The sequence below is a fragment of the Pagrus pagrus genome (genome assembly GCF_965226575.1).
Source record: "Pagrus pagrus genome assembly, chromosome: 23".
Classification (NCBI taxonomy): domain Eukaryota; kingdom Metazoa; phylum Chordata; class Actinopteri; order Spariformes; family Sparidae; genus Pagrus; species Pagrus pagrus.
This window is the reverse complement of record NC_140205.1, coordinates 8,900,276-8,927,473: the sequence shown is the minus strand read 5'-3', so window position 1 is coordinate 8,927,473 and position 27,198 is coordinate 8,900,276. Positions and strand designations below refer to the sequence as shown.

The following is a 27,198-nucleotide window of genomic DNA, read 5'->3' as shown; positions in this document are numbered from 1 at the left end:
AACCGCCTCAGAAATTACAATTAAATGTATATTTTCCGCGTTTGAATGCTCTGTGGTCGATTGTCATGGCTTGTATACGTCATCACGCCGCGTCCGTAAGGAGATGGCACGCAGGCTGAAGTGAATCCCGCATGAGTGTTGTAAACATTCCGCTTTTACCGATAAGATTTCGCACAAATGGCACCGACAGATCAAAAAATGAAGAGTAAGAAGTTTACGGCGAAAGAAGGCAACTGGAAAAAGTCTAAAACTAACGTACAGGGTGTCAATAAGAAGAGGAAATGGGTCCCCGAGCACAAAGTATTCGAAGGAAATCTTAAAGAAGGTAAGTTTTTGCTAAACACAACTAATAGCTTGGCTGTTCAAGTAGTAAAGGAGCCGTAGATAGGTACTTGATGCGATTTTGGTTCGTTCGTTCAGCTGTATTGAGATATAATGTAAATATAGTAGTATAATTTTCTCTCTAGATAAACATCATGCCAAACTCAATTAAGAAATCTTTCAATTTAAGATGCTATTTCTACGTGACGCCAATTGATTCAAGATAAAATTATTTTTTCATGGATTTTACTAAATATCTGAGCCTTCTAATGAATTCGGCATACAGGTCCACCAAGTAGATGCCAACTATTTAATTTCATGCCATGTCTTTGTTTTCTCTCTTAAGGCCAAGGATTTGCTTTTAAGAGGAAGGAAAAAGTCAAACATGAGTACAACAAGCTGCTGCGGAAGGAGAGGAAGAAGAACCCAGTGTCCAAATCACTCTACAAGGAGGAGTACCCAGAACACCTCAAGCATCTGTACATGGCCGAGGCAGAGAAGCTGAAGAACGAGGCCTGGACCCACAGAATGAACAGGAGTAAACTGAGGATGAAAGGGAAGGAGAGGGGAGAAGAAGGAGGGGAAGATGATGATGCAGCTGCACACCAGAGTGAAGCTGCTGATCCAGCTCCAGAGGTGACTGGTGGATCTGAGCTGACGGATTCTGTCACGGAGAACCCGGAAGTAACATCAGCCACAGAGAAAGAAAGGTGAGAAAAAGTCTGGACTTTGGCAGCTTTAAAACATGATTCTCAAAACAAACACACAAAAAGCTGTCCATCATGAGTCTGACAACAATAACTGATTCATTAATTTTTTAGATTATATTATAGCTGTTTATTATTTTGATACTAGAGTGTGGTTAGGGTATCCAGTTTTTAAGATTGGGAAACACAGAGTAATATTGCCTTTATAATCGTCTCTTCCAGTCTTCCAATGAGCAACCGGATGAGGAAGAAACTGCTGAAGAAGACGTCGTATCAGAGGACAAAAGAGGAATTTGAGACAATCAAAGAGAAACGGAAAAAAAAGAAAGAGGTGACTGTTTATTTCTTTATTGTCAACAGTTACACACAAGAAATTTAAAAAACATTTTGTTTAACTTCATCTTTTTCGTGTTTAATCCCAGGAGTTCCTGAAGAGCAAGCAGCAGAGAGAAGAAGCCATTGAGAAGTACAAACAGAAAAAGGTGGAGACGTTTCAGATGCTCAGCAAAAAGACGAAGAAAGGACAGCCCAACCTGAACCTCCAGATGGAGTATTTGCTTCAGAAGATCCAGGGAACCGGGAAATGACACCCGAGTCAGAAAAGAGTGGACTTATTTGACTGTTTTTTTTAAAACACAGAGGACGATCAGGACTACAAAAGATACTCTTTTCTGTGGTGTCTTTTATTTTATTCTTTTCCCCAGTATTTTGTCCATGAAAATATAAAAATGTGCCCCATTTTAAATCTTGCACCACAAGATGGCATTGTAGGATATGAAGAGACTGGAAGAATGCTCATGTAAGACATTTTCTGATCAATAAATGTAAGAGTTTCCTTCAAAGTGCTGCTTCTTTCAAAGACCCAGTTACTACAGTCGCAGCCTAATTGCCCTGTAACAAGAGAGTCATTCATTAATCGCTAATTTGACAACGGTGAAGTAGTTATGGTTTCATTAACCCTTCAGATAACCTAATATCTGTTTCAACTATCATAATGCAGAGCAGCCATTTTAAAACCCCTGTGAGCAACAGATTAACATTCAAGATGTTAAGTGGTGGTCTTGTGGCCGCTGTCGTCACAGTTACAGGCAATGTAAACCTGTCGCATACATGTAGCCCACATAAAGAGAGTTCACCCTGCCGCCCTCTCTCTGTGTGTGTATGTGTGTGTGAGCAGCGTTGCAAAGCCTCAGGCCGCTTCCTCATGACATCACATGGTTGCAGAATGACTTCTCCAGCATTTCATCTGAGCGAGGCGAGACTTCCTAAACAGAGAGCGCGGTCACTGCTCTGTTGATACTTGGAGCGGAAAAAGGCTTCATTCAGTGTGTTGAGCCTGTCACTTGTGAGAAAGGTAAGAGGGTTCCTTCTGCTTCTTGTTTATGTAAAGGGGTGATTTGTAGTTCAACGCAAAGTACGTTAAAGCTGTGTTTTGCTTTAAAGAAAGACTCCAAAGCTTTTTTTACGCTTTGGTATTTAGAAGAGTAACAGTTTTTGACAGTTACGTTAAACTGCTAGTGAGAGGCCTGTGGAAAGAGGGAGTGTATTGAAGGATACTAAAAGCAGTGTCATGTATTTAATGTCCAATTTAATGTCCAGTTTATTTAACATCTTTCTTAGAAAATAAAACAACTTCCCCATCCCACTAAGAGGCTACTCGCTGTATCTTGGCTTCAAAATCAAACCTCTTCCTCTCATGTTCCTTTTTTTAAATCTACTTTCTGTCAAGACAAACGTCAGCCCAGCTCTCAATTGTGCAAACAAAACGGTATTTCAAATCTTTATTTGGGTCATGAAGTTTTTCCTGAAAGCAAGAAACGGGCTGCTGGAGCACAGAGGGGGACAGGTTACAGCCCCTGCAGTCTTGCAGGCATTACGCCGTCATGTGTTCTGTATGGCTGGGTATTAAGATAATCCTTTACAGTGTGTTTACATACCTTTTGTGAGTTGGCTTAATAGGAAAGGGAAGTACTGTAACAGTGTAACAAGTGTGGCACTGTTGCAATAAGCGCTGGTGAAACATTTTCTTAAAAAATAAAAAAAAAATCACACCCTATCGATGCCTTTTTCACAGGAGCTTGCCCTTAGTTTTGAGTGAAGTCAAGCCACAAAGCTATCAGCCATCTCATCATCTGATGCTGCTTCCTGTCTATGTCGTCATGGCGACTACAAGTGCCCCAGAGCACTGGATACGAGGCCAGTGAGGAGGCCTGATGTCTGATTCCACCCCTGACTGCCGTTGAAGTACATGCTACAGACCGTGCTGCTTGAGAAGAGTCCTAGACATGGAGGAGCAGGGCAGGGTGAATGGCCTCCAACTGAGTGCAGGGCAGAGGGGCTCGGACTGGGGACGGATCACCCTGTTGGACAAGACCAAGGAGTTCTTCAGGACCTGCGACGTGGAGGGCAAAGGCTTCATCACCCGCACAGATATGAGGGTTAGAGAAGAAGGCTGTGTGTGTGTGTTGTTAAAATGTGTGTATTAGATTGAAGTGGGATGGAGCGGCTGCGTCTAAGAGCACATTTGTACAGTCTGCACGCTGTAAACTGTCCAGTTTATCAGGAGAGATATTGATGGCCTGATTTTAAAGCTGCAACTCAGGATTATTTTCTTAAAGAATAATCTATAAAATATTAAAAGATTTGTGGTAAATACCAATCACGTGTTCTTGGAGGTCAAAGTAGTGTTTTAAAAATGCTTTTAATGTCGGAACAACAATTAACTAGCATATAAGACCATACAAAGTAGAAATATTCACCTTTAAGAGTCTGGAACCTACAATTGTTTCCCTAATTAGTTATCAAAATTGTTCCCAATTATTGGGAATGATCCTTTTTGCATCACAATTTTAATTTTTGCAGAAAAAAACTATTGAAAATTTGTGATGATGTGACTTGTTGATGTACAAAAACAAACATCGGGAGAACAACATTTGTAGGCCAGGGCGTCTCTGCAGACCTACAGTACTTCACTATAATGTTGTTTTGTCATACCTTTATCAGAAAATTGCAGCTCCTTTGATTTGGACACTTCATTTCAATCAATTGTGCAGTCCTATGCTGAAGTTTAGTCATTAGTAGATATTATCTACTTGCCCATTTTGGAGCTTCACAACAAAACAGCATCGCAGCATTCTCCTAAACAACTGATGTAGATGGGGACTGAAAATGCAAAAAAAACAAAAACATAACATGCCTCCATACTGTTTGCTGGCTGATAAAGTCGTCTGAATCCCCAAATTGATTTGAAAACATGTTATTAGCAGCCTATTGCAATCTTCACTGTGGCTGCTAAGCTAAAAGCCTTAGGAGGATTGTGTTGCCAGGATAGCTAGTTAGCATGCTAACCAGCTAGCCCCCCCCCCTCCTCCTGGCGGTCCAAAGCTCCTGTCCTCGCTGTGTAAACAACACCAGCACCTCCCTGGTGTTCTGAGCTCACAGTCCAGATTGCTAGCTGCATTGCTAAATGAGCTAACTTGCTGACGTCAGCTACAAGTTAGCTGCAGTTAATGGTTACCATGGTGATATACTACCCCCATTTGTTTGGAGGATGAATTTGACCGATTCTCACATATTGCACCTTTAACCATTTTAGAGCAAGTCCCCATCTGCTTCGGTTGTTTAGGAGAACGCTGCAACACTGTTTAGCTGCGAAGCTCCCAGAAATGTTTCGTGGACTACAAAACCTCACCTCTCTCTCCATCAGTACGGGGCTGACTATATAATGACTGAATTTTTATTTTTAGCTGAACTTTTCCTTTAATGAGTTTAAGAGAGGTTTGTTTGTCCTCCACAGTCTCATTATTCAGTGTTTCAGTCTGTCCTTTTAAATGCATGCACGCTCTGTGAATGCATTAAGCCTCCACTAGGAAGAAGAATGGGTGAAGAGGATACGCTTTTACCTGCGCTGTGATTCAGCATCATGCGGGGCTGCAACGGCAGTGAATGGCGAGCAGGAAACGCTTGCTTCTGATATATATATTTATATATTTTGCGCGTGTGTTATATCACTGTTAAAGAAGCACTTCACCCACTCAACACGCTCAAACAGCCAGTGAAGTGGCAGAGTGGCACCATTGATGGAAATGCTAGAGTGTAATGCAGGTTCAGCTCACACACACACACACACACACACAAACACTCATTATTTCACTTGCTTTAATGAAGGACGAGGGCAGGAACAAAACACACGAGCCTCTTCAAAGCGCTAACATTGTCCGAGCTGTGTTGTCAGTTAATTAGGACAGGGCCCTTGTGAGCGCTGGGCCTTTTGTTGCTGTTGTTTGTGTTGAGGGTTTCCAAGAAAAGCTTTGTACAGTGACACATAGAGCAGCCTCGTTGTTCCAGTGTTTGCTCTGCACTTTAGGTACAACAACACAGAGCCTGATATGAAAGATTTAACAGAAATATATGTACATTTATTTAGAGCTTATGTATTAATATCCTAGTTTATTATTCATGTCATACGGTACTGCAGTGTGACAGTATTTTCAGCTTGTAATTACATATAACAGTGACATGAAGAAGCTTATGTTTGAAATTAGTGTCGTCTTCATATGTATTGTAACATAATGTACTTTTAATGTACCGTTGTATATGTCAAATAATATATTCTCTATATATCGACAAATTAACGTACCAACTAGTTCCGTTGTGAGTATATTTTTTAAACAAATACCATATATTTTCTCAAAATACAAACATATTATCTAGAAATATATGCAAAATATATTTTATGAAATAATATATTATATCATATAATATATTCTCTATATGTTGACGAATGAATATACCAATTCTTGTCATTTTTTAAATGTATTTAGTAAAAATATACCATATTATGTCCTGAAAATACACATATGATCAAGTGATATATACAAAATATATTTTATTTTATTTTATATTATATAAAATAATATATTCTGTATATGTTGACAAATGACTATACCAATTATTGCCATTTTTAATGTTTTGTTAAAAAATACCATATATTTTTTTTAAAATATACATATAATCTAATAATACATACAAAATATATTAATTCAAACAATATATTATGTCAAATAATAATAAAGTAATATATTCTTCATGTATCGACAAACCAATTATTGCTGTTTAAATACCATACATTTTCTGAAAATATACATATTATCTAGTTATACATCCAAAATATATTTAAAATAATTGTTTTTTTTAATAATGTCAGTATTTAATGTATTTATCAAAATATATTCTTGAAGCAAAATTACAATATCCAGTATGTTGTCATGTATGGTTGAATATATGTGAAATATTTCCATATATAAAAATTTATTTTTAACTACATGACATTTGTCAGTATATGTTAATAGATGCTTGCTCTGTAAGGCTCCATGTGTTTAGTTGTAGTGTCACTAAATTGCTTGTAATCTAACTCTTACCACATCCATAGTAAACTGTACTATGTGTCTAATTGATGGTAATTCTTGTTCAGTTCAGTGTAACCGCATTGAAATGTCGTGTGTGTTTATGTTTTCATGGCAGAGGCTCCACAGAGAGCTGCCTCTGTCTGCGGAGGAGCTGGAGGACGTGTTTGACTCTCTGGATACAGCCGGCAGTGGTTACCTCACACTGGAGGCATTCTCCTCTGGATTCAGTAGGTGTCCTGCTGTTAGTTTGGTTCGTAAAGCTGCGTTTGAACATCTTTCTGTCAATCAAACGTCGAGTAAATGACGACAACGAACAACAAGTAACGGTTGACTTGAACTCAGATGATCACTTTCATGGATGCCATTTGTTTTGTGTTGTAGGCTGAAGGGGTAATTCTGGTATTTTTTACTTCTGATTCTCTTTTCACATATTTTGGGGTCATTTTGCTTGATTTTGTCACTGACAGGCTCCGACTGGTTTTCAACATTATGGTATTTTATTTTCGCGGGTTAGTTCAGATCCACACCAACCCTTTAAAACACCAAAGTCACAAAATAATACAGACAAACTAACTGAACAAGGCAGCGGTACACCGGCATCTCCCTTACTCTGCAAAGTAAAATTACTGTTTTTGTCAAAGGAGTCTGGTGGCTTTGAGACAGCACATTGTCTAGTGCATATCACTCTCCTGTTTATTCAGTTTCCCCTTATAAGTCTCTCTGCATAAGTGCTAAACAAGAAAGATGACAGCATCATATCTTTTGAAACTTGAACACCAAGCTAAACTAACGATGCTTCTGAGGATCTAAAACATGCTATGTGGTTTCACCTCAGGTCAGTTCCTGCACGGCCGGAGGATCTCTGTGGCTGATGACCAAAATCAGGCTCCCGGTCCTGTGTTTAGAGCCAAGGAAGCTCTTTATCAGAGCCAATGGGAGGCCAAGCTGTCAGGAGTTGATGAGGAGGAGGAGAAGCACTTCTGTATGCTGCTGGACAGCCTGGGGGCCAGTAATGTGTTTGAGGAGTGAGTGTAATCACTGCAAATCCTTGTGTTTTATGTATTGTTGGGGCTTTCTGCACATGAGAATCTGTTGTTTGACTGCCATAATCCATACTTGACATGTGGTTTAATGTTACTCATCTTCCTCTCTCCAGTGCAGGCGAGGTGCGCAGTCTCTGGGCCCAGCTCAGGCGAGATGAGCCTCACCTCCTGTCCAATTTTGAGGAGTTCCTGGCCAGGGTCACCTCCCAGATCAAGGAGGCCCACCAGGAGAAGAAGGAGATGGAGAGCGCCCTCCAGAGGTAGTGCACATACTCACACGGCTAAGGCTGTTTTACAAGCAAGAAACACCTCGTATCCATTGCTTTATAACGTATTTTAGTGGCATTTTATCCAGTGAAGCTCTTCTTTGCCTTGGCGGGCGATGAAACGGAAATTAAAACAAAGGGACAAGGCGAAGCTGGAAGCGAGGGAATGAAGAGAGGAGGAATACATTAACATATGGTACGCAGGCTGGAGAATCAAACTGAAAGCGCAGGGATTAAAAGGAACGTGGTGCTGCAGCCGTGAGAGTGGATCCTGGGTTAAAAAGGCCACAATTCTCAATTGGTTCCCACACTTAAAGCGTTTAAGTACTTTCCGTACCACATGAAGCAAATGTTCTGCTGTCTAATTGGCTGCCTAAAGACTCAGCGACATAACGCCGGGTTTATGTGCGTGTGTTTACATTACTGCGCCACGCCGGGCCCGCAGCCCGAGAGCGTTTGCATGGATTTACCTGTAAGTCTCTATAGAACAACCCCTTTATCCGTGTCAAATGACCACTAATCTGAAGTCTGCTGTTGTGGAACTCCATTAATATTCTGCATGATGGGGACATGAAAAGCAGTAAGTAATATATAGTATAATATGTGTTGATCGGTATAGTTTTACTCCCATGATACGCAGAGAAACATGTTTGAAGATGACGGCAAATTGCAGTTTAAATCAGTGTGATTTAGTGTGTGTGGTAGTTTTCTCATGGCACTGCATGGTACTGTGCAACAGCTTGTTATTCCTCTAGACTTTACTAATTGGCTGTTGGGGTCTTAACAATTGTCAGAGGGAATGTAAATACCACTCAGTATTCTTTTGAAAGTGAAGTCAGCTGCTGTGTGTGTGTGTGTTTTGAGTATTTACATGTTATTGCAGATACAGAGGGAGCAACGCAATCTTAAGCTCAACCTAGACAACAATGCCGTTCTGTTCCTGGATCATCGATTCACAACGAGCCCTGATAACTGTGGTATGTCTGATATCTGGTAACGTCCCTCTTTTGCAGGAAAGCTGCGACACACGACAGCGAGATCCGTAATTTATACGAAGAGATGGAGGCGCAGATCAATAACGAGAAAGACAGGCTGCTGCTGAAGGTACGGGAGCTCGACACGAACAAAGCCGAACAAAGCGGCACCTCTTTGAGCGACAGAATAACGTCAGAGATGTCATTTCCTCTTCTTTACAAAATGTTGTCTGTGGTTTCTCCCCCTCCACTCAAAAACCTGCTTATTGTCACTTCAGTTGGATGTTTGATTTTCGCTCTGCAGTGTAAAAGTGAATATATTGTGTTGAGATGTGACTACGGTAGAAGTGAAAGTCTTTAAGGAGACATGTTATGCTCATTTTTAGGGTCATAATTCTATTTTAGGTTACTACTAGAGTAGGTTTATATGCTTTAGTTCTCAAAAACACATCATTTTGCAGCTCTGTATTCCCCCGCTGTTTTAGCTCCTGTCTCTTTAAGGCCCCTCCCTCCCAAATACCCAGTCTCCCCTGATTGGTCAGCTCACACACGCCTGACCCAGCACCGCTAACAACAACAGAGCAGCTGTGCTAAATTGATTCTCACGTGCCAAACTAGCCGCGAGGCACAGATTACGCAAATGTGTGACATGGTGATGTAGCGTGGAGTCACAGAATTAAAGGCGGGACTACTGACAAGGCGTTGCAGGAGCAGTGTTTTCTGTGGGAGAGAGGAGCTTCTGTTGGCGCAGACTTTTTTTTATCTTTTAAGATCTTTTACATGCACGTAACCCTAAATAAAACGCTTAAGGAAAGGAAAAAACGAAAAAGCATAATAGGTCTCCTTTAAATTGTCTCATATTAAATGTACTTACATATCTTAAAACATGTCCGGAGGGGATCTTTGTTCCTGCTCGTCAACCCTCTGACCTTTAACCTTTTCCTCAGGACTCTGAGCGTCTTCAGCTGCGCAGCCACGACTTGGAGCACCAGCTGTCTTCGAAGGAGAAAGAGCTGGACCATCTTTTCCAGAAGCAGAAAAGAGTGAGTATAATGATGTAACGCATCGACGTGAACCGAGATGGATAACGCGCAGTTCATGCTGAGCCTCGTTTCCTCTATAAGTGCACTCACCCAGCATCAGTGCATTTCTCTCCAGTTAGAGTTCCAGTGCCGCGAGCTGAACAGCGAGAAGCAGGAGAGCTACGTGGAGAACGTCAAGCTGAAGATGACCAACGACGAGCTGTCCCGGGCGCTGGAGAGCACCAGCCAGGAGCTGTCGCTGGCCCAGGACCAGCTGGCCATGCTGCAGGAGCAGGCCGCCCGGCTGCACCAGGAGAAAGAGATGTAGGCACCTATTGAAGCGAGGAGGTTTTCTACGACTACAGACGCACACGCTCACTTTGTGTTCTTGTTTTTAGGGAAATGTACAGAGTGACTGAGGGACTGCAGAGAGAGAAGCAGAGTCTCATGAAGCAGCTCGATCTCCTCAGGTACGATAAGAACATCCCCTGAGAACAAATCAAATCAGGGTAGGAATGAAGCTTTTTGGCTTCTGGTTCAGTCCTAATTGGCAAACCTCACAAATCTGGTTGCAGACTGAGAGAGTCGGTGCTTCTCATGCTTCAGTGCCTCCCTTTCAACCATCTTTTTTTCCTTAATTCCCCTTTTCGATCTTTCCAGAGAGATGAACAAACATTTAAAAGACGAGCGCGACATATGCTGCGGTGTAGTGAGTATACGTTTGATCTAACTGCACTGCAGCTGCATCTGTCATTGACAAAACACCTCTCTAACACAAACATATATCCCCTTTTGTTTAAATAAGCCACGGACCTCGCTCAGGAAGAAGCAGAAGCAGAGAGCGGGCCTCGCCAACTTGTTCGATGACACCAGCCAGCCGGCGAAAAGGTGATTCATTTATTTTCTCAGCTCTCTTTAACACAAATCATCTCTGTCAGAGCGTGACAAGGAATTTCAGCCTCGGCGTGATGTGAAAATCATGTTTCAGAGGAGGAAAAACAGAGGATATCTGATTCTATTCACTGACAAAAATCAACTGAATTAACACTTTAGTTTTTAGACCAAAATCAGAAACATTTGAGCGCTTTTGGCCTCCAGATTTTCATCTCAGTCAAGTGGATTGATCCAGTATATCCTCTGTTTCTCCTCTGTTTTTCAAAGAGCCCCACTGTTGGTGGACGGGTCCTACCAGTCTTTGGAGGCTTTGCCTATAGAGCACCTTCAAATCGTGTTTGTTGCTTCCTCCTCCTGCAGTGAGGATGACACCCCAACCGCCCCGTCCTCCTCAGCCACCACCGTCAGCGCCCCTTCATGTCAGCAACGCCCTGCTGCAAAGAAAAACTTGGCAAACGGTTACGCAAGTCCTGCTCCACCCAAAGTGTACGATGTGAGAGCAAAGACTAAAAGATCGCCCACCAAGACGTCCGCTGCGAAAAGGGTGACGGGGAAAGACAGAGCGAGAGCGGAGAAAGCGGAAATCGAGAAGAAGACGGGGGTGGAAGAGGAGGTCCTGGACGGCCCTCCGGACGGGTGGCCCCTCCGCCGAGTCATCTCCATCGAGGAGGACCACCTGCCCCACCTGCTCCTAGGAGGGCCGCAACTTCTGCTGCATCAGCTCAGCGAGGAGGAGGACGAGGTGGAAGAAGAGGAGGAAGAGGAAGTTCAGAGTGACAGCGAAGCAAGTGTTGTCATGGCTGCCACGCCACCTTCTAGTCGGGCTGTAGTCCCTGTGTTGGGAGAAGCTTATATGGCGAGGAAATCCCGCTTTAGGATGTCTCCAAGAAGGCAGCCTGTCGGGAAGGAGACCCAGCAAGTATGTCCACAATACGTTTCGATCTTAAAGTTCAACCACCAGTTTCACACATTAAAGGGGCACTATGTGGTTTTGGAGAAGAAAGTCAAACTACTCACACTACATTACCCACAGTGCAACAGAGTGACATCACTGGAGGAAATTTATCAGATTACATGCAGCTTCCTCTGGAGCCACAAAAAGGCTTTATACTACTTTTTCCACATATGCAGTAGTCCTCCCCAAGACCTGTAAACACACTGGAATCTGTAAAACTGGTGAAGTTATCCTTGAATGAAAACATGTTATAAAATGAGCCAGATAAATGAACTTTTTCCTGTTTTATCATCTCAGGAGCCAAACGAAGGCGCACTGTTCGCCCCGGACCGTCTGTTTAAAGTGGTCCTGGTCGGCAACTCGAGCGTAGGCAAGACGTCCCTGCTCCGCTCCTTCTGTGAGGGCCGCTTCCACCCCTCCACAATCGCTACTGTGGGTGAGAATAAAAACACTGTCATGATGTTATATTGCAATGTACAAAAGCCGATCCGAACCCGAGTGGCACGCGTGTGTGCATATGTGTGTTTGTGGATGCTAACACAGAAGATCGGCGGGGCGACTTAGCATCACATGAAAGGGCTTGTGAAGTCACACTGCCTGTCTGAGAGCCCTGGCACACATTGTACTGCAGATTATGTCACTTCTGATGAATTTTTCTCCTCGCTTTCATCTTTCCACAACCCCTCACCAAAGCCTTGTTATCTCCACTTTGTTCCCCCATTTTTACTCTTAAATGAGTTTGTATCACAACTCACTAGTGGTGCCCCCGACTGGCCACGTTTGGCTTTGTTGCTCTGTGAAAACACAGTGGATTAAAGCTTAGTAAGAGCAGTGCAGCCACATTCTCCTACTATGAAATTATTAATACGCCCTGATTATACTGTGTTGATCTTGTTCAGGTATTGACTACAGTGTGAAGACACTAACCCTGGACAACATGCAGGTCGCAATGCAGCTCTGGGACACGGCAGGTCAAGAGAGGTGAGTTTCTAGTTATTTTATAGACATTGAAAAAAAGCAAAAAAAGGATATTTAACCTAAAACATAACTTGGTTTTGCAAGTTTGCTGAGATAATAAAGTCATAATACACTTATATTCAATAAATGTAATATTGATATTTGTATTATTTGTTTACCATCATTTCTGAGTATGAAAAATGTAATATAACACAGCTCACTGTGGATCGACTGATTATCCATCTAGTCGATTATAAGATCTGATTTTCAGCATTTTTCTGATATAAATCTGATTTAAAAAGGCACTACTTTGGCTCTGATGCAACATGCAATCTGAAAAGTAACTAGTAACTGAAGTTATTAAATAAATGTAGTGAGAAGTACATTAAGAAACAGTAAAAAGTACAATGTTTGCCCCAAAATGTAGTAGAGTGGAAGTGTAAAGTAGCAGAAAATGTAAACGCTCAATTAAAGTACAAGTACCTTGAATTTGTACTTAAGTGATGTACTTGAGTAAATGTACTTAGTTACTTTTCATCAGTGACAATATAATAAAGCGTTCAACCAGAACACCCTGTTTTCTTTCCTCTAAGGGTTGTAATAACTGATAAAAATAAAAACAATTGTCAGAACATAAATATCTCACCTTTGCGACCCCAGTGGTGACAGTCAAACTCTGTCGTTGCCGCAGGTTTCGCAGCATAACCAAGCAGTTCTTCCGTAAGGCAGACGGCGTGGTGCTGATGTACGACGTCACCGTGGAGGAGAGCTTCAGGGCTGTGATACCCTGGCTCACCAACGTCCAGGTCTGACCTTTGACCCAGGAAGTCCTCTGCGACTCTTTATTTTCTTAGACTTGCGACAATATAGCCTTTCATATGTCAAACGTTTTGACTTGTGAAAAAAGGCTGAACTAAATCATTGCACTACTGTTTTCCAGGAAGCAGCAGGAGAAGGGATCCCCATCCTCCTCTTGGGCAACAAAATGGACATGGATGATGAAAGACAGGTGTCATTCAAAGAGGCTGAGCAACTGGCTTATGTAAGTTTCATTCAAAGCTTGTTCATTTCATTTTATGTGCAATGATTTTGATAATCAATAATTGAGTCATTTTTAAAGAAAAAAAAACACAATTCTCTGATTTCAGCTTATAAATGTGAACATCTTCTGGTTTCTTTACACCTCTATGACAATAAACTGAATATGTCTTGGTTGAGCACAAATCATCTCACCTCATCTTGGGCTTTGGAAAACATTGATCCATATTTTTCAACATTTTCTGACATTTTATTGACCACACAACTAATTAATAATCAACAGATAATCGTCATTGAAAGTAATCAGAAGTCGCTGCCCTTCTTGTTGACATCCTTTCAATATCCTGTGTAGGAAAACAAAGTGATGTTCTCCGAGGTCAGCGCCTACACTGCCAAGAATGTGACCGAGTCCCTGACACACCTGGCCAGGTAAGATCAAGGCTGTGAATCCAAGAAGTGTGTCAAATATCTATGGTAATAATAAAGGGAATGCACACTGCCCACTCATCATCGGATGCAGAGCAGATGGCCTTTTTGTACTTACTTGAACTTTAAATTAATCTGATTGGCTCGTGCTCTGTTCTCTGTCTTCACTCAGGGTGCTAATGGAGCAGGAGGACACAGTGAGAGACACAACAGTCGTCCTCACTGCTCAGCCTGTGAGGAGGAAAGCCTGCTGCAAGTGAAGTGTAAACTCAATTTACTGAGTTCTTCTTGGACGCTGGATTTGTGTTTTTAAGTCGACACTGAAATCACGATCATGGAAACTGTGTGGTTTTGTTTTGGCCCAGAAACGCACGAAATGTCGACATGGACATGAAACCTGCTGTCAAGCTTAAATGATGAGAAATAAACTGCATCATTTCCTGTAAATAATGTTACCTGATCACAGTAGCTTTAAAATAGAAACTGTATTCTAATTACTTTCACTCAAGATAAAAATCAGACATATACTGTAGCTTTTTCATGACTGAATGTTAGCTTTCACGTCTTAATTTCTCTGTGTTTGTCTGGGATAGTTTATGTTAATGTAGTTATATTTTATGTTAAGGTTATAACTGAAATAAATTATTTCGAATTCATTTAAATAGCCGTATAAATGAAAGTCACGTGAGAAAAATCAGACTTGATTCTTTGACATTTTATTCATCGTGTTCATCTTTTTACTTATTCTTCGTTTGTCTGATCTCCAAAAACAAAGTGGTACACGTCATATTGCATCTGTGTTTGTTACTTCTCTGAGGCATTGCTCTGTTTTTACTCTGGCACCAAAGTACAGTTCCTCTGAATTATCTTCAATTAAAGAAATTAATTAATTACAGTTCACATCTCTCTGAAATCAATGAAGCAACAAACTCCTACATGCAAATAATAAATAATGAAATCAAACACAATTGATTACTGTACCCTCTATACACAGCGCATAATAAATCTGAACAAATGAGTAAAGGAAAAACAGATGATGACTTTGCTGTAACCCTCCCGACATCAGCCAGATCAATACCTTTCAATTAGCTGCACCAACAATATAAAGACTCATAAATGCTTTTCATTTTATACTCAACTATACAACACTTCCAGAGAACAGTGAGAGAGAAAAAAAAAAAATCAAGTTCGTTTAGGATGTTACATTCAACGATGTGCCCGAGTGGATCAAGTTGGTGCAGGTGGTGGCACTATTGCTGATAGATACTTGCCTATTCTGATGACATCACTTTAGGTGCTGGCAATGACAACATCCGATCGGACGCGTCTGGTCGCCCTCGCCGGCCAACTGGAATGCCTGTTGGAGAGCCCGCCCCTCCTCTCCAAGTGGGTCCCGAAAGGGCTGAGGGTAGTCGGTTGGTTGTTGGTGGGTCTAACGCATTTTATAGTCGTGGGAAATGGCCGCCTCACATAGCTGTCCTTTGAAGTCTAGCTCCATGGTGAACTCCAGATCACGCTACAAAAGATTAAAAGCGGTTTGTATGAAAGTAGCCAAACAAAAAACGTGTTATAAAAGGTACTGAAATGCAGTGGTGGTATTTAATTATGTACATTTACCTTCATTTTACACTGAAATACAAAATTGTAGTATTTCTACCCCACACATTGTACTTTATTCCTCACCTGTAAGTGCAAGTTACTTAAAAAATAAAGATGTTACTTAAAAGACATATGATAAAAGCTTATATATTAAACTATGAAGATACATTAGAGTGGAAAAATGGTCTTTAGCTGCATGCTCTGCTATGGTATTAGCTGCAATGCTAACAATGCTAGCAGCACTTTGCTACATTTCAGAGGCTCAAACAGTGTTTATATAACAAACCTGGTAGCTGTGCAGATAGTTTGAGATGCAGCTCTGGAAATGCAGAAACACGAGCAGGCTGATACGTTTTCAGCTCACCGTGCACAGAAGATGTTTGTCCACATTAATGTGAATACGCTCTTACAACAAGTCTTTGCTGGTTGCATGGCAACTGATTGCTGCCAATAAACAGTCAGACACATAAACAAGATTTAACAGTATCTAATTGGTGAGGGTTAGATTTTGTTTTTCGACAATTTTTCTATCTTTAGACAGCGCCAGCCTAATTACCCCGTTTCCTGTCATTGTGCTAAGCTGAGCTAATCGGCTGCTGGCAGTAGCCATATAATTGACGGACAGATATGAGATTGGTACGCCAGGAAAGTTAATAAGCATATTTTCCCGAAATGTCAAACTTTTCCAGCACTGTTAAAATCTAAAATAGTGAACTTTTGTGCCTCTTTCTGACGAGTCTTACCACGTTCTTCTCATTGGGCCTCACAGCAATACTGCCGAAGATCTCTTCTCCCTTCTTGACAGTTAAGTAGTCCTCCAAGTAAAACACTGTCTGCTTCCAGTGTGTGCTGGCAGCATCTGGAGCTGAAGTAGAGGAGAAGTGGAAGAAAGAAACATGATAGAGTGAACAGAAGGAAGGTAAGGTGTAAAATTATGAAAATTACAAAATGGGCTCTCAGCTCTCTCAGGCGAATAAATTGAGCAGCAAAGTGGCTGAAACTCACTCACCCAGAGAAATACAGAAGCTGATAGGAGAGAACTCCTTCAGTGATGCTGAGCCTCAGGCCCAACAGACTCGGCCAAACATAGAACCTCCTCTACACAACATTATGTAAGCGCTGGATGCATGAATGTATTAACATAAGCTTACATAACAGCTAAGCTACCCTCTTTATTATAGGCATCCTCGACGCCACGATATCAGAAGCGCTCGGTGATTCCAGCGGCTCGTGTAGCGCCAGCAGAGTGTAGCCAAGAGCAGAGATGCTGAAGTGCGAAATAGATTTCACTGCTCTGTACTCTGTATCTCAAAGAAATATGGGATACTTGCCGGGTTTTTCACTGTAGGGGAAGTGGAGTGTGAACACTTTTCTTAGTTCTTACATTTTAACGATGTCTTCTGTGGAAACCAAAGCTTAAAGATTTGGTTAACTCAAACTCTCATTCACCTCCAGTGTAAATGACCTAAATCAGCTGTTGTTTTTCACGTGGTGTTATTTAAAAGTTTGCCGCTTTTATTTTGAAAGGCAGCAAAACAAAAAGAGAGCGAAAGTGTACAAAATACTCGTCATATACATCATATTTTTGTTTTGTTTAGCTCCTGGCTGATGAGGGCACAAGGTTTGTCAGCGCTTTTTTCATAATTTTTGTAATATAGTTACATTTTGTTTTCGTGGTTGTGTTTTTTTTTAATTTACGACAAAGCGAAAACAAAACAGAAATGATTTAAGAGGTGATGTATTTACACAATATTATCCTATTATTTATGCAATATTGATATTTCAATTTTAATATCAAGCTTCCTTCACTTTCACTGTATTAGGGTGGAGGCGGAAATCTCAAAATGTAGGCCGATAAAACCAATTGTGTGGCTGGAGACCACTAGGGGGACGTAACGCACCAGTGGAGAAGCCAGTCTTCTTGTGACACTTGGTGAACTCGATGTTGAAGTAGGTGACCAGGGCGTGGACGTAATCGTTGCGCTGGATCTGCAGACAGAAGGCTGAGGTGAAGGACAGGTCCTCTGGCTTCACAGTGTAGATGTCCACTTCCTGGAAAAAAACAAATTAATATTTTCAAGAGACATCAGCGCCTCTCAATTCTTGAAATGTCCCGTGTGATGAAACACACCACATGCACAAGCACAGACACACACAACAAGGTGTCACCCCCACTTGCCACCTCTCACACACATGCGCTACATGTGTGTGTCAATCCGTCTTGATTATTCACCATGATGATTGTGCATGTGTGTGTGTGTGTGTGTGTGTGTGTGTGTGTGTGTGTGTGTGTGTGTGAAAGCCCACAGGTTGAATCACGGCTGGCAAACGAAGCCTGCTCACAGTACACATGCTGTGTGGGTGTCCTCCCTCAAGTCTACAAGGGAGGGAGGCTATGTGTGTCTGTGTGTGTGTGTCTGTGTGTGTGTGTGTGTGTGTGTGTGTGTGTGTGTGTGTGTTCCTCGTGTCTATATCAAGCACCGCCTTTTGAATATGGCCACAAATTCAAGTATCACATTTTGTTACCTGGCAGGCATCGCTGCGGGTCCGAAAATAGGAGAGGAGCAGGTGTGTGTCTGCTTTGCATGTAGAAGACGTTGTATTTAAGATGGTATGTGTGTGTCTGTTTGTGTGTGTGTGTGTGTGTGTGTGTGTGTGTGTGTGTGGGAGGAGGGGGGGATTTTACACTGCAACCTGTTCATCTTGCCCGGCCTATAGGGCTACGGATTGCTCGGCCATGTGGCGTCAGCATGACAGATTGTGATTTAACACCTCTGTCCTTTCCAGTGATACAAGGCCGGTATCATATACAGCAAAGTGTGGGAGGGGAGAGAGAAAAAAGTCCCTGGGAGTGATTTTGTAATTTTAGCGTGTGAGGAATGAGTGGCAGTTTGAATTAAGATGGGGGGAAAGGGTGAATAAGCCCTGAATACATTCATGTGAAAGAGATACAGAAGGTGAGAATTAATCTTCAGACCAGCATGTCACTAACTACCAACCACCCTCCAACCTGACACATAAATCACTTTCTTGAGCACAAAAGGAGGGTTAGTGCAAGTGATGGAGAGCCGGTTGACTCAATGCCTTCTCTCGCGTGACATTTTGCCATCGCGCGGAGGGAAAGACCTCCGTATTCGCTCAGACAAGTGAGGCCTGACATTGTCTAAATCAGAGAATGTGACAGAAGATGATGGGTAAGAAGAAGAAGCGAGAGGGGAAGGAGTGAGAATTGGGACTGCGAAATGATACGAGACAAAAAAGACGCAAAGGGGAATGAAGATACTGGATGCTCAAAGTAGAAAAAAAGCAGGGTAGGAAGGGGAGAGAAGTAACAGTGAAAGGGTAAAAGCGATGAAATGAAAGGTGGAGGTGAGGGGAACAAAGAGAGAAGCTATGCCTCCCTGAAAGCCCTTATCCTCTGTTCATTTGTGAGATGAAAGACGAGCCTCTGTTGTTTCTTCAAGCATGAAAACTATTACAGGTATCCAGAAAATAGTCTGAGCCCACGATAGCCGTCTCTGACTTTATTTTAGGAATTCACACAGCAGACAACACACAGATTTTTTCAAAACAACAAGGCATGAAGGGCAAATGCTTAAGGTGTGTTCGTACGCCTTCATCGCACCACATCACACACACTAACCTTTAGGAGGCAGGCGTTAGTCACCACCTGCTTGGGATCTACCACATCCACCAGAGGCTCTTTGATGGCCACATTGCGAATGCAGCTCATGTCGAAGCCGTACACGTTTTCCCACCCTGCGCACACACACACCACATAAATTTGAAGTGGAGCACCCACATGGAAACACGTGCATCACAGTATGTGTTTTGTGGATTTTTACTTTCTGAATGTTCATTCTCTGTTCTCTCTGCTCCTGCCAAGCTGTCAGCATGACCAAACACAAAAAAAACACAGGTAGAAGAGAAAGTAAAACAAGCCGCTTAACCCTGCCAGGAAAAGAGTCCCGTGCTCACGCTCTTTCTGTCTATCCAGCCCCTCATGTGGAGAAAGACAAGCCCTCCTGGAAATAGACTCCGGCCTCCTCCACCACCTCCGCCATGTCTGGCAGGCTTTTTTTTTATATTACAATTTGGACTGAAAACACACAGAGCAGGCTTTTCCTCCCCCATTCCCTCTGTCCCTCCACTCCACCTATCTTTGTCAGGGGGCCAAACACTAAGCCTGAACGACGAGAAGGTGGAATATGCCACCGACGCAACGAGAAACTAAAAATACGAGCGCGAGGGTTCGGGTTGACTGAGTTCCTTTGGGATTTATGTGAAAGTATGTATGTAATAGAACAGAGAGGCCCACCTGTGCAGTATAAGGAAACTCAGTAGGAGTTATTAACCCAGATTCGGTGTCTAAGTATGAGTGTGAAAGGCACCTTTAATATAGCTGCTTTGATCTGGATCACAATGTTAAGCTCAGCACTCCTACTGTTATAGCTATTTGAACAGAACTAGAGGAGAGAGTGTGCTGTAGGATAAAGGCACCACACTGGTCTAAATACTTTTGGTTGCCTTCTACCTTCTAATAAGGCATATTTGGTTAATTAAAATATCCCTTAACGTTGATGAATCTTTTAGCTAAAGTTTTCATAAAGTTTACCTTATTACAAAGTCGAACCACACTGTTTTAAACTTAACTTGAATTTAATTTTGCTTTATCTGCAAAGTGCCCATTAATTATGCACTGCACAGCTGAGAGGGAGACAGAGAGAGATAGATGAAAGCAATGACTTGGCATAAACGTGAGAGAAAAACTTAACAAATGTGCCATAATTACTCACAATGAATCTTGAAGTCCTTGTACTGCCTGTCTTCAATGGCCACCACGTAGAGAGCTGCTCTGTCAGGGAACATCAGGCCTCCTGGTTTCTGAATGGAAGAGAAGCCTCAGGAATCATTGCACGCACGCACAAAGGCCATCCATCACTTTTATTATTCGCACACCTGGCACGTAATATAAGATCTCATGTGCCGAGTCTGAAGCCTGCAGGCTGCTACTGAGGTGAGAAACCAAATCATTCACGTATGACCTCAACATCTGAGCAACAGCAGACGCATGCAGCAAAAAGCGTACAGTAAATCCTCTACTTCATCACTGTCTGCTGTGTTTATGTGTCAAAGCCTTATTTGTACAGCTAGCAACACACACACACACACACACACACACACACTCTCCAGCAGCTCTGTCATACCAGCCACTTGTCCCTGGCGAAGATGACGGTGTTGAGCATGGACTCGTAGAAGAGGCAATAGCCCATCCACTCTGAGATGATAATGTCCACCTTCTCCACAGGCAGCTCCACCTCCTCCACCTTGCCCTTGAAGATGGTAATGACTGCAGCAGGGAGAGAGCCACAAAAACAGCAGGCGACAAATTACTACACGGCATCTTCATCATCTTCATTAATGCAAATCGGGAGAATGGCTCTATTCTCAGATGACATTGTTTTTTTTTAATGCCTCGGTGTAAATTAGTCGAGCTTAATTACTGTGCTCATGGCACGCCGCTGTGTTTTATGCATCAATTTGGGTCGTATTGTTTTATGTTTTCTATTCTGGCCTCTTTGACCGATGATTCAGAGATACGAGGAGGGAAATACAGCAAAGTAATACAGATGCAATACAAGTGGGAGTTCAGAATTGTCATGTCTGTTAATTAGATAATAATACTCAAAAATAAACCGTTTGTTTTTATCTGTAATTGTGGAAAGAAAATAAGTGTAAGTAATGCTTTTGTTTTGAAAACATGTTTTTGATGGTTTTTACATTCATTCTTTTTAAAACTTGTCTTCAAGAGCGAGAACTGAGGCCTCTTAGCTTGTATTGGCTTTGCCTGGTACGATGGAGTATTAGGGCCATACTGAGGGAAGAAAACATCTGAAATTTCGAGAATATAGTCGTAATATCACGGAAATAATGTCATAATTTATTTTTTAATTATGAGAATAAAAGATATAAAACATCAAGAAAAGGAATCGTATGAAAATAAAGTCATAATTTAAAAGAAAAATACATTATATTATGAAAAAAGTCTAGGATAATAGGAAAATATATTACCAGCAACCTACAAAACAGGGGAGAGTGCAATGTCCACTAATTACTTTAAGGGTAACTCCACCAATTTTACACATTAAAGTGTGTCTACAGCTCTGGAATAAGCTGCATATAATCTGATAAATTGCCTTTAATGAGGTCACTCAGTGGCTACATTGCATTGTGGGTAATGTAGGCGCCAGTTTTTGAACTAGCTTAAAAAAAGAAAAAATGTGTGATGTGCTCATAAGGTTTGTAGATGAAGTTGATGACATAAAACATTAAATATATTATCTTTGTAATGTTTTCAACTGAGTTTAGGTCAAGAAGGAACCACTACTGTTTTAATAACAGCCTACACATTTAAGTGTTACTTTAACACGTGGGTGTTAATTCTCGTATGCCTTACCATCAGTATCAAAAGCATGAAATGTAAATATAACCATATATGTCAGCCCTCCATCTTCAAAGTTCAGGGTGGCATTTCACAATCAGCACCACTGAGAGGAATTCTGATTGATGGCAGAGATTATGGTTATTTGACATCTGAGGCGAGCTGCCAGTTAACCATCAGAGCTGTGACTAATATCGCCGGGTGTGACGGTAATGATGGAAATATGCTGATTTCTCACGCTCCTTCTTATCCAGATGTCATCGCACAGTTCTGCACTCAGACAGATGGATATAAGATATATAGTAGTTAGGGAAAAGAAAAACACTTGGACTTACCGTTGTGTAGGTGATTCGACTTGATGATCTTCTCTGAATATTCGGAGATACTTGAACATTCAATCTGTTGACACAAGGACAAAAAAAATGACACTTCTTGAAACATTATCTTTGTAATTCATAAAAACATATTTTATATATTCCTTAGCTAGAAAAAACATTTCCTCCTTAGTGAAGTGCAGCGGTGTTAGCTACCATCATCCCTCCCCGTGCACTGTAGGTTAACCTTTGGGGCGATATCGGAAGGACAAATTTAATCAAACCCCTGCTAATCCATCTAAACGTAATGTCCCTGATCGCTCCTCTCAGACCTTGTGCAGCATAAAAACTAATAGATCATTTCGCCCTCCGATCCATAAGTGTAATACAGTATATGAATCATACATAACTGCGGGAGACACTGCTGGTAATGTATAACCTGTGACTTACAGCTGTGCTCAAAGGGGACCAAAGTGCCTCTTATTTCCTCTGTGTGTAAGACTGTCTGAGAGAGAGATTACCAATTTCTTGACTGAACACAAGATGCTGCTTTTAGAGAGGCAGGCTACGTGCGTGCATGGATGAGAGATGATGTGCGGCGGAGCCAGATATGATATTAATTTGGACACTGAACGGGTGCGCTGCTTTTTTCTCTCTTCTGTCTCATGAAGATTTAAACAGAAGCAGAGGCTGCCGGACGATTATAATGAAGAATTTAAAGTGCGGAGTGGTCGAAGGGTGTATCTGTCTGACTCACCCCATACACGTGTTTGGCGCCGGCGTTGGCAGCGAACATCGAGAGGATCCCCGTGCCGCTCCCGACATCCAGGACGATTTTATCTTTGAACACGTGCTTGTTGTGGTACATGGCGTTCCGGTAGGTCAGCGTCCGCACCTCGTCTTTCAGCATCTCCTGTTCGATTTAGAGATAAAACTTGAGGTATTTTTTTCTTGAATGACATCCAAACCACTATAGATCCTATACTGAACTGGTATAGACGACCTGGAGAATAGTGTGAATTATAACAAAGCTCAAAGGAAAACATAATACACATAATGATACATAATGAACACACAAATGTGTATGCATTATGCTAAAAGCAGACAGCCGCACACGTCCTTCCGCCTGTGCATACATCATTTTTTCATGTATAATGAGGTAGATGAGGCAGTATTTAGGCCAGGAGCCGTTGTGACAGTGGCGAAGCTCCTTGAAATAGACAGGAGTACAACACAAAGCCTTTGGGGACAACCTGATATCCATCTCCCTGAGCCCATTCACACACCCCACTTTCAAGAAAGAAAGACTTTGCTTTTCACTCCTCTAATCAGGACACTCTCTTTGTCTGCAAGGCGACAAAAACCTGACCCACATGCTAAATATGGACATTTAAAAAGGTCTATATGTCCTCAAACTTTTTCCAACACAGATCGAGGTCATTAGCTGGGGTATAGCTCGGCGTTCTTGTTTAGTAGCTCACTGTAGATGACTGTAAAAGGCAGAGACGGATTCTGTTCATTTATGGAGCACTGTGCATGGACTATTACCACGCGTCTGGTGTCTTTTGTGCCAGTTGGTAATGGAAAAGCCTGCTCTTTTGTCAGATAGGAGACACTCTCCACCAATGCTGATAAGTCAGTACCTCTCTCCACAACATATCATTTTTTAACCCTAAAGATCCCCCCCACACATTTATTAAAGCACAAAAAAAAACTTTCATGTGTGTCTGACATGTTTTTTGCAGAAAAAAGTAGAATTAAGACATTGAAATCTTTTAAATGACACCTCCCTCATTAAAAATCCAGATTACATGAATCTGCGAATAGTACATTCACAGTTTATGTAAACTGGAGTCTTCAAGTTTCAATATAACAACAGTGTGTGCTCAACATTGGACCAGGATTGGCTTCCAAACGATTTGTGATGTCATAAATCACGCTCGTAGGCCCGCCTCTTAAAACACGATATTTATTGAGCACGACATATTTTCCACTTTTCGCAGTGAGTGTGAAAACAACCCTCTGGTGTCAAACTCTACACATTCATAATTCAACACAGTGAAGCTTAAACATTTAAAAATACTGAAGAAGAAAAACAGATTTTTTGACTGGAAGTTGAGTAGTTTGACAGTTGCCTCTGATGCTAATATTTGGAGTTGCTTTTAATTTTGCGGGAAGCACATGTTGAATTTTGACATTTGACTAAAATGCTAGAGGTCGCAGCTTTGAACTTTAAGCTCCCGAGTTTGTTTTTTAAAAGGATGTTATCATGTTTTTGATGGTTGTTGGTTCCATACTTTGTTAAAAGCGCAAGAGAACTGAGGATCCGTCTGAGCTTGTATTGACTTTGCCTGCTACGACAGAGTATTGGGGCCACAGTGAGGGAAGAACAAATCCGAAATTCCGTGAAAATAGTGGTAATATACTGAACTTCACAAGGTTCTCTATGGTCCTCATCTTAACTGATCTTCTGATTTTACTCCTCTAACATCACACACATAAACAACTTTATTCTCCAAGCCTTTTCCCTCACTGTGGCCCTCGTACTCCGTTGTAGCCTGGACCTTTGCTTTGTTGTTTTTCGTTGTTTGGGCTTAAACTCGGCGTCTGTACTGCTACAGCACAATTGATTTTCAGATTTGGAATCAAGTGTCTGCATGCAACAGTTTCTTAATTATGGATAAAATATCATCTATGCCAGAAAGAAAAGTTGGATCCCGACCAAAACCGAAGCCTATCCGCCAATAACAATCTGTTGGTGTTAAATCGGTTGTTGACATATCCTGCTGACAGAAATTCAGACTAACAGGGTTGAAACTCCTTGGCGAGTTCAGGTGCATCGGGAAGCGCGTGGTGTGATTCTTTCACCCTGCCTACCTCGTGGATGCCGAAGTGAGCATAAGAGTCGAAGTAGTAGTCCCGTGATGTCATTTCCTCCGGGCTGATGAACTTGGCAATCTTGCCTCGACCGGGACAGGTGGCCAGGGCCGCTACATGAGGCGTGTGGGGGATGCAGGGCACATGGTGGGTAGTAGGCACTGGTTTAGGCAGTGGGGAGGGCTGGGCCGACTGAGAGAGGGGGGACGTGACAGGCTGCTGCCGCTGTTGAGGAGGAAAGAGACAGAAGAGGCGGAGAGTTGTGTCAGGATTTGCAAATTACAGACAACAATGAATCAAATGGGGTTTGAGGGATGGCAGTGACAGACTTCCAGGTGTCATTTTGAGCACTGGGACTGCAATATCACAGCACAAGCACCAGATGTAGCCTATATAGTGTCTAGAGCTGATTGCAACACCAGTGGACCTGCTGCATGAGCAAACCGAAGGGGGAAGAAAGCAGTTATAAAATATAAATATACAGTCTATGTCATTACACAGAGAGGAGACTCAGAGAAGAGCCGGCAAAAAGATGCAGGTTCCGTTTCAGCACCAAGGACAGCGGACACAGCCACGTTCAACATGCATCCACAGCGGATCATTTAACCTCTAACTGCAAAATAATCTGCGTGCATTATCACCGTTATTGCAAAGTACAGCGGGTCTACCTATCAGCCTAACATCTGCAGGACACTGGGAGATGCACTTCCCCTTTGCATGCACGCCATCACAGTGCAACAGCGATCCCAAACGTGGCTGGAATGACGATAAGAGAATGAAAAAATGTAGCCTACATGTTAACGTGCAAGTCAAATGTGTTGTCACGGTTAAAATAAGCACAGTGAGAGTGTCCCTGTCCCGCTGCTATATGGGGTGCAGGACACCACAAGGTCCCCTACCTCCGAGCTGTCCGCCTCCGCCATCTTCCGCCGTAGCAGCAAACAACGCGACGAATGCCTCAGTCCCATGAGAGCCGGCGAGATTTAGGCTACAACTCTTTGAAGTGTGCCCGAGGATTGTGAAAGCTTCACAGAAACGTGTCAGAAATAACACAAAGCCACCGAATATATGGCTGGCACACATGTACAAATGAAAGTCATGAGAACAGACGCGTGGAGAGGCACCGTTTCGACCAATTTAAATCCATTCCCCGAGAAAAAGACACAGGAAAAAGTTGTTAAATGGATTTGCGCGAGGTGAAAAGCGTGCAGTAATCCATACTGTGGGTGTGATACAGGTGTTTTCAGAGGGGAGGGTTCGTGCTGCGGCTAAAAGGTTGCGGGTTTGATACCGACGGGAGTGTCCATCAACACCCGGGCGACCCGTCCAGGGAAGACACCTGCTCGCTCATTCTTTTAAAAATCTCCATAAAAAAAGGTGTCACCCAGGAAAAAGAGAAAAAAAAGGCACCAAGTTGAGAAGCAAAATTGGAAGAAAAAAAAAACCTTCCGCTCTTCTACCTTTACTCTCGTGCCTTCGTGTGCGCCGCGGGAAAAGTCCTCCGCGTAATCCCGGAGAGAGAGAAAGTTAAAAGGGGGTCCAAACTGCGTGAACGTGCGCCGACGTTACACACCAGCCCCCGCCGGGTGACATGAGACGAATCGTGACAGAAAAAAAAAAAATGTTGTACTAACAGCCACAGGAAAAAGGATATCTCTCAGATACCTCCTCACGCCAGACTTTACCACAGAGGCAGCAAACCAGCTCTCTGACAACCAGGCTCCTCAGCCGCCCGCTTATATAACATGTTTGACAGCCTGCTCCGCGATAGTATCATTATTCATCTGATAATACACTTTATTCAGTAAATAAAGTAGCCTACATGCTATGATGTTTAAAGTTTAAAGTAGCCCATTTCCGGGGATACGTTCATATTTTAATTAAACATAACCTCAGTCACAGGTGTGCGGTTTTATCCTAAGTGGCATGGAATTCAACTCAGCCAATCAGGAGAG

The 27,198-nt window shown here is 42.2% G+C and overlaps 3 protein-coding genes across 5 annotated transcripts; 2 read left to right on the top strand and 1 right to left on the bottom strand.

Moving 5' to 3' along the window:
* Positions 1-89: 89 nt before the first annotated feature.
* ccdc59 (coiled-coil domain containing 59) lies at positions 90-1,870 on the top strand. The gene is made up of 4 exons (XM_084345588.1): positions 90-325; positions 668-1,031; positions 1,251-1,359; positions 1,451-1,870. Exons 1-4 carry the CDS (start codon positions 178-180, stop codon positions 1,613-1,615), a joined length of 786 nt encoding a protein of 261 aa, XP_084201714.1. The 5' UTR covers positions 90-177; the 3' UTR covers positions 1,616-1,870.
* Positions 1,871-3,201: 1,331 nt separating this feature from the next.
* Positions 3,202-14,906, top strand: cracr2ab (calcium release activated channel regulator 2Ab). Of its 3 annotated transcripts, none has more exons than XM_084346396.1 (17): positions 3,202-3,466; positions 6,552-6,663; positions 7,272-7,461; positions 7,593-7,739; positions 8,759-8,849; positions 9,667-9,762; positions 9,878-10,065; positions 10,140-10,211; positions 10,402-10,450; positions 10,547-10,629; positions 10,996-11,554; positions 11,888-12,026; positions 12,490-12,571; positions 13,239-13,353; positions 13,488-13,589; positions 13,938-14,014; positions 14,184-14,906. In XM_084346396.1, the coding sequence occupies exons 1-17, from the start codon at positions 3,314-3,316 to the stop codon at positions 14,269-14,271; spliced, it is 2,343 nt and encodes a 780-aa protein (XP_084202522.1). In that variant the 5' UTR covers positions 3,202-3,313; the 3' UTR covers positions 14,272-14,906. The 3 variants fall into 3 exon arrangements, 2 of the variants coding, with proteins under 2 accessions (XP_084202522.1, XP_084202521.1); XM_084346395.1 differs by having other exon boundaries at positions 10,903-11,554; XR_014621584.1 differs by lacking the exons at positions 13,488-13,589; positions 13,938-14,014; positions 14,184-14,906 and having other exon boundaries at positions 10,903-11,554; positions 11,888-12,022; positions 13,239-13,316.
* prmt8b (protein arginine methyltransferase 8b) lies at positions 14,706-26,568 on the bottom strand. The gene is made up of 10 exons (XM_084346397.1): positions 26,143-26,568; positions 25,244-25,468; positions 23,124-23,279; positions 22,388-22,451; positions 20,818-20,960; positions 20,407-20,494; positions 19,254-19,369; positions 17,512-17,662; positions 16,354-16,475; positions 14,706-15,527 (listed from the first exon to the last, which is right to left on the bottom strand). The coding sequence occupies exons 1-10, from the start codon at positions 26,209-26,211 to the stop codon at positions 15,444-15,446; spliced, it is 1,218 nt and encodes a 405-aa protein (XP_084202523.1). The 5' UTR covers positions 26,212-26,568; the 3' UTR covers positions 14,706-15,443.
* Between the last annotated feature and the right edge of the window lie 630 nt (positions 26,569-27,198).

Excerpts from the sequence above, each read along its gene's own strand:
- prmt8b (XM_084346397.1), bottom strand. The coding sequence starts at position 26,211 with ATGGGACTGAGGCATTCGTCGCGTTGTTTGCTGCTACGGCGGAAGATG. Across the intron at positions 22,452-23,123 it reads GCGCCAAACACGTGTATGGG|ATTGAATGTTCAAGTATCTC; the intron begins GTGAGTCAGACA and ends TTGTGTCAACAG. Across the intron at positions 19,370-20,406 it reads CAAGGACTTCAAGATTCATT|GGTGGGAAAACGTGTACGGC; the intron begins GTGAGTAATTAT and ends GTGTGTGCGCAG.
- ccdc59 (XM_084345588.1), top strand. The coding sequence starts at position 178 with ATGGCACCGACAGATCAAAAAATGAAGAGTAAGAAGTTTACGGCGAAA. Across the intron at positions 1,032-1,250 it reads TCAGCCACAGAGAAAGAAAG|TCTTCCAATGAGCAACCGGA; the intron begins GTGAGAAAAAGT and ends CGTCTCTTCCAG. Across the intron at positions 1,360-1,450 it reads AACGGAAAAAAAAGAAAGAG|GAGTTCCTGAAGAGCAAGCA; the intron begins GTGACTGTTTAT and ends GTTTAATCCCAG.
- cracr2ab (XM_084346395.1), top strand. The coding sequence starts at position 3,314 with ATGGAGGAGCAGGGCAGGGTGAATGGCCTCCAACTGAGTGCAGGGCAG. Across the intron at positions 7,462-7,592 it reads GCCAGTAATGTGTTTGAGGA|TGCAGGCGAGGTGCGCAGTC; the intron begins GTGAGTGTAATC and ends TCCTCTCTCCAG. Across the intron at positions 13,590-13,937 it reads AGGCTGAGCAACTGGCTTAT|GAAAACAAAGTGATGTTCTC; the intron begins GTAAGTTTCATT and ends TATCCTGTGTAG.